The sequence below is a fragment of the Beta vulgaris genome, chromosome 7 (assembly GCF_026745355.1).
Source record: "Beta vulgaris subsp. vulgaris cultivar EL10 chromosome 7, EL10.2, whole genome shotgun sequence".
Lineage (NCBI taxonomy): Eukaryota > Viridiplantae > Streptophyta > Magnoliopsida > Caryophyllales > Amaranthaceae > Beta > Beta vulgaris.
This window is the reverse complement of record NC_079208.1, coordinates 49,930,816-49,936,993: the sequence shown is the minus strand read 5'-3', so window position 1 is coordinate 49,936,993 and position 6,178 is coordinate 49,930,816. Positions and strand designations below refer to the sequence as shown.

The following is a 6,178-nucleotide window of genomic DNA, read 5'->3' as shown; positions in this document are numbered from 1 at the left end:
GCTCATTTTTCATTTTTTGTTTGCTGATTTCACAATATTTTGCTCATTTTACAAAAAAAAAAGTTCATTTTATATTTTTTCCCCTCATTGCAAGCTTTTTGCTAATTATACGTATTTGTACATTTTATTTTCTTTTTTCTCATTTTACAAACTTTTTGCTCATTTTGATACAAACTTTCTCATTGACATCTCCCGAGTTATCAACTCTTTTTTGCAATTCTAGATCTCTCCTAATCTAACTAATTTAAACTAAATAAACGAGAGATAAATTCATAACTATACCAGAACAAGTGACGGTTGGTAGAGATTTATAATCTCTAATTACTTCACATTTTGAGCTACAAAAAACCTAAATATTCAAATTTTCATGAAATATTGTTCGAAGTAGTCTGCTCATAGCAAATACTAGACGAAAATAAATCCTAGCAAATCCAAAAGATCGAAAGTCGCTGAACAATTCTTCTTGTGCTACTTCTCTTCTGGCTGTGTTTGACATTCTTGATTTTCATAATATAAGAATATCACCATTGTTGTGATTAATTATGAAAGAGAAAATTATATATTTATTATTGAGGATGGTGAAATGAGAAAGAAGAGTTGAGAAGAAGTTGAATGAGAGCGAGAGAGAGTAGGTGACGAGAGACAACGTACGTAACTCAAAGGAGAACAATTCAGAAGACGGACGGAGAAATTGCCTTGATGGAGGAGTAAGAGAGAAAAACGCGGGATAATAGATCATTCTAGGGCATGCACATCGTTAAATCACAGTCGTTCAAGCGTGTCGAGAGAAGTGTCAAGTATTTTGAAATTGCAAAAAGTAACAAACACATACTAAAATCGTATTAAAATATAGAAACTATACATCAAAATGCCGGAGCTAGAGGCGTACACAAAACATAGAAGAATGGAGACACAATAGGCCAATTTATGAGATCTATGTAAATAATCAATATATTGGAGATTTGGCTTCCATTTTCTAACAAATATCAACTCTGACAAACAAAATTGAGGATATCTAACAATAATGTAAGCACAAAAAAATGTACATCTCACCTTCTTCACCGATTCTTATCTGCAGGTTGCACTAGGGTTCTCAAAATGCTTGACCACAGAGAATGAAGGCTTGAACGAGGCATTGAGCAGCATGCTGCTGTGTCGGAGTCCCTGATATTACAACCCGACCTTCACTAGCCCCAGGCTTTGGATCATGAACAATTACCTCCGCTCCAGAAAACTGGAACCAAAGATGCCACAAACAGAGCATATATGTTCAAAAACCAAACCAGAATTGATTACTGCGAGATATTAATTCTGCGTTACCGGAAACAACTACATAAAGCTGCGATTTCAAACCCACCTGTAATATATGACCGAGATTAGTTTTGTTTTCTCCATAGACATGTGGAAGCAATATCTGTGGAACTATAACTTCTACAGATGTCACCATTGGCATCTGACAACTGCACAATAGAGAAAAGCCAAACAAACAGAGAAGCAAAACATCAGAAATTTTATATTCCTTCATTCTGTTTGGCTTCTGTTCTGACATGAGCCAATACAAGCACAAACTTCAATAACTAATATAAGTGGCGGTGGGGGACAACGATTGCTTAAAATATCAGACAAAAAGAGAACATTTGCACCAACAGCATTGACATTAAAATCCAAGACATCAAAATTGAAATTGCCAGCAAAAATGTTGTAGGTTATGTAACACCTATATGCCTCTCTTACCCTAATTTTTAGTGTGGCAAGGAGCCAAAAAAAATCCGTATTGTAGAGACTTCAAACCACTGAAACCCACTCAACATGCAGTTATATTGTACCAACTATGCAGACCTCAAACTACTAGAAATTCACTAAATATACAGTCAATCACGTAATCATAGTAAAAAGTGAAGGCTACAGAAAAAAGAAAAAAAAGCTTCACCTTTCTATCTTACTAGCTATACTTGAAGGCCCAGGACCTGCATCAGAAAACCTGCTGGGATTCCCATACTCAACTGCCTGACAAAACACAAGAGTGGAATTCAGTGATCATTTTCAAACACAAGTTGACTCACCCAAGAAGCAACAGGACATACCTGGGGATGCCACGTTTTAGGGGAAGAGGGCCTCTCAAATGACAGGCCATAAGCTCTATCACTACCATAATGATGCCGCTCATTCTCACCATTAGCTCCATCAGTTCTATCCATATCATGTGGAAAGGACAGATGAGCTTGCCCTTGACCAGTAGAACGGTTGTCATATGTATGAGGCATTTCAGCTGGCGAATGGTAATGACCTGGGGAAGTTTGATCATGTCTAGGCCGAAATGAAGGAGATGGCAACTCCTGATAGGCAGAGAAGTACGGCGAGCTACTAACATGAGAAACGTGTTGTTTCGGTGGAAATATAATCTCCCGAAGCCTACTAGTGATCTGAAACAAAGCATCCTGGACTGACTGCACACTCCCAATGACCTGTAATATGTATTGATATAAGCAGCAAGTTTGTGCTAGAAAAGCTAAAAGAACGAAAGCACAAGGTAAAAGGCCGTCCTCGCGTAACACCCTCTCCAATCCTAATGCAATGTCCAAGGATCCCTATTTCTTTCTTTTGTTGGGGGCGAGGGAGTCGGGGGGAAAAGTCATAAGGTACTGCAAACTGAAGAAAACCTGTGGTGCTACTGCTACCACCAATAGCCTTCACAATCTAATCTAGGTAACCGCTAAATTAGAATAATACATGGAAGAAGTTCTGAATTCAGCCAACCTAAGATATCATAAGAATGCTTCACTTCTTAATTCTTAGTGCAAAAAAATATTACCTGCACAAGTTCATCATTTTGGGTATTTAGATTCAGGCCTTGTTCCCTGCCAAAAATACGAATACTAGCACCAGTAAGTCTTCGCATTTCAGCAATAATGAGGCCTCCTTTACCCAACAAACAACCTATCTGTTGTGAATGGACAAGAAGCCTGGCAATAATGGCAGAACCTGGTTCAAATCCAACCTCTGCTATTCTGCTGTGCACACGAATGACAGCATCCTGAGCAGGAGAGCGTTTCAGGTCCATACTCTGTAGCAATTTGCAAAGGAAAAATGAAAAAGTAAATGAGTGATTGCCTGGTATTGTCAACACATAAAAGTTTGTATCTACAACTACTGAGCACTGATGGAAAGCTCATTTAATGGTAATGGCTAGCTCTGGCTCTCTGCTTCTTTAGCAAGTATCAAAACTAAGTTTCCTATAAGAATAAACAATCGACATTTCATTTTGATATCGAAGATTCTAGCAGAGAAAGAAGCTATAGTAACTTCCTAGACTGGAACTGGTATAAGAATGCAACAGCAGGTTTTCTATTTTTGTTATATCCTTAAAATACATATCAACTCTTCTAACATGTAAGGAAATGGAGAATGTTTCACTTAATTGAGTTAATTCTAGTATCAACTGAAGTACTGAGCCACACCAAGTCAGAGCAAAAGAATCAAGAAAAAGGATGTGCATAAGAATTAAATTCATAATAGACATGCCTCATGCGCTGATACGACTACAACCCGCTCATCTGAATCAGGAGCAATAGGATCACCAATCTTGATGGATGCCCCAGTTTCATTTTGAATTGACCGCACAATGGACCCACCTTTTCCTATCAAACTACCAATTTTATCAGCAGGGCATAGCAATCTAAAAATGATATCATCTTCTGGAATCATCCTATGGTTATGTCCAACATTTTCAGAAGCTGACACAGTTGTGAAACTCCTGGAGTGATGATCGGCAGCATGTGAGCCTCGGTGAGGAAAAGAATCTGTTTGGCTAGCAATATTAGCTCCTTGAAACATATCAGCTCTGGGGTGTTCCTGAAGACAGCTTGAAACTGACAAAAGAGCTTTCTTTACAGCTTGAAAATTTCCTACGATCTGCAAGTCAAGGACGCATTAATACAATAGGCTATGTGGAGCGAATGTATTGTCAAGCTAGCAGAACTATGAATAAGAGATAATATTCAGAAGAAGTGACAAGTTTCTAATCTTTAATGCCTTGTGTTATACAACCACTTTCTGATCTTATACTATTAGGCTATTCCTGCAAAGAAACCAAAATAGCCAGAAATTGAGACAAACAAACAGATCTAGAAGTTACAGAAATACCAAGGGAACCTATGTTGACATTGATCAAGGTAAACCATAAAATCTGCCAACCAGCCCATTCTACTCAGACATTGTTCAAATCCCATTCTATATGTTACGTATCTAATTCGTGCAAAGTGAAGGCACAAGTAGCAAACAAGATACTGACTATAAAGTGCATTAGTCTAAAGTAAAGCCAGGCAAAACTACAAAAACTACGAAAGTATATGCTAGTTATTAAAATTCCATCTCTAACTTGACAATTCTACATCCCACATTCCCACTACAAACCGATGTGAAAAGGGTAAGGTTCATTAGAAGTCAAAAGAGTTTCTTTTTTCCTTTTATTGATAAGTAACAGATAATTAGATTAGAAAGACACCACAAGCAGAGTAATAACAAAAGGCTAAGCCCTCAAGCTATCGTGAATGAATTTATCTACAAAATTTGGAAAGATCAAGTGACACACATATATAAATTAGACTACAGCTGGATAAGTCTAAAAAAATGGAGCTTAAAAACCCACTTGTTTCTTTCTTCCAAGTGTAACACCAAATTGCCAACAGAATCATCTTCCAGAATCCAGACCTTGGCAAGCCAACCTCTTTTCGCCCTTATTTTATCATGCAACAAGAACATCTTTCATTGAACAATGTTGCAATGAACTCTGTTAAAAAAAAAATTCAAAGAGTTTCTCAGCCACAATAACTCTTCAGCATCATCAACCTCCAAAGTTCAAACAACAAACTATGGGACATGGGTTACTCCCTAAGCAGTGCCAGTAGAAGTAGCAGAGCTAGTCTAATAGAAAGGGTGGGGGAAGGTGTATCTCAAAAGGTGCTACAAAGAATAAGCAAGGTAATAATGAACCCGTAAAAGAGTTCTTCCTTTATTACCTCCCATGTCTTCCTTATCCTTTCTTATGCAGTTATACCCTTTAGAAACCTCATGGTCCCAATGTCGGTGTTCTCAATCGTATCTCCTTACTAGGCATTAGGGAGCTTTTTCTTCATAATCCAAGTATCGAACCTAATTTCTTGGGTCCTTCCAGCATTCACTTCCTTCCCATCTTAAGAACACTCTGTTCATAGTTTTTCTGCTCCAACATGACACAATTAGTGGAAGATACTCATTTCGACAACTTTTGGATAACACCAAAAAAACTGTCACTTTTAGATTTCTTCAATTCTTATTAGATGAAACATCTATTATGCTCCTTTCGAAGTTGTAGTAATCTAATCAAAGATCTATCATTACCACTACCTGCTCCCACCCCCACAACTTGCAACCCCACAACTTGCAAGCAACTCTCAAACACTCACAATCAACAGATCTTCTTTAACAACTCAGCAAACAAACACTAACACACTTGTCACGAAATCTCATTGCTACTTCCTGATGGGTGCATCCAGCATCCATAAAAACGGTAAAACATTACCAGATTGCGTGCATCTTAAAAAAAGTATAGTCCCATCCATATATCATAACACATTCAAAGTCAGAACAATCAACACTTAATTATAATGATCAATTCTGCAACACGCCTAATATCTTCGAGCACACCCAGAAAACTCTTGATTGCATATGTCAAAATCCCCATACCTTTCACACAAAAAAATTCAAAACTCCTACACCTAAGATACATGAGTCCCAAAATGGAAAATGAAATTCAAAAAACTAATCAAACTTACAGCAAACTTCCATAAAGATACTAAACAAATAAGCTAAACAAGCAATCATCAATTTTTCAAGGATAACCAACTAAGATACTCAACAGCAAAGTTTGATTCTTTTTCTAAAAACAAACCATCATTAGGGGTTCGTACAAGTAATTTTCATATGATATGCAGCCTGAACATTGTACATACAATGCTATTTCGCAATCTAAACTAAATGTGTCTAGAACTTACATGAAGTAGCAGCAAAAAAGAATAAACATAAGGCCCTGTTCTTTTGGACTAAATTATTGGAAATTCCGTTCAGATTAGACAAATTCACTTCACTTCAAACAACTTCCTCTCACAATTTCAGTTCATTCCAAAAGAAGAATTGAATT

At 37.2% G+C, this 6,178-nt stretch overlaps 1 protein-coding gene across 1 annotated transcript in view; it reads right to left on the bottom strand.

Annotated features, from left to right (window-relative positions):
- Positions 1–818: 818 nt before the first annotated feature.
- Positions 819–6,178, bottom strand: part of LOC104908649 (KH domain-containing protein HEN4) — a 6,219-nt gene continuing 859 nt past the window's right edge. The window contains exons 2-7 of the mRNA XM_010697780.4: positions 3,523–3,912; positions 2,813–3,064; positions 2,085–2,465; positions 1,931–2,007; positions 1,358–1,460; positions 819–1,234 (exon numbers count right to left, since the gene is read on the bottom strand). Of these exons, the coding sequence (XP_010696082.2) occupies positions 1,094–1,234; positions 1,358–1,460; positions 1,931–2,007; positions 2,085–2,465; positions 2,813–3,064; positions 3,523–3,912 (1,344 nt within the window). The 3' untranslated portion in view covers positions 819–1,093. The remainder of the gene's footprint in view (positions 1,235–1,357; positions 1,461–1,930; positions 2,008–2,084; positions 2,466–2,812; positions 3,065–3,522; positions 3,913–6,178) is intronic.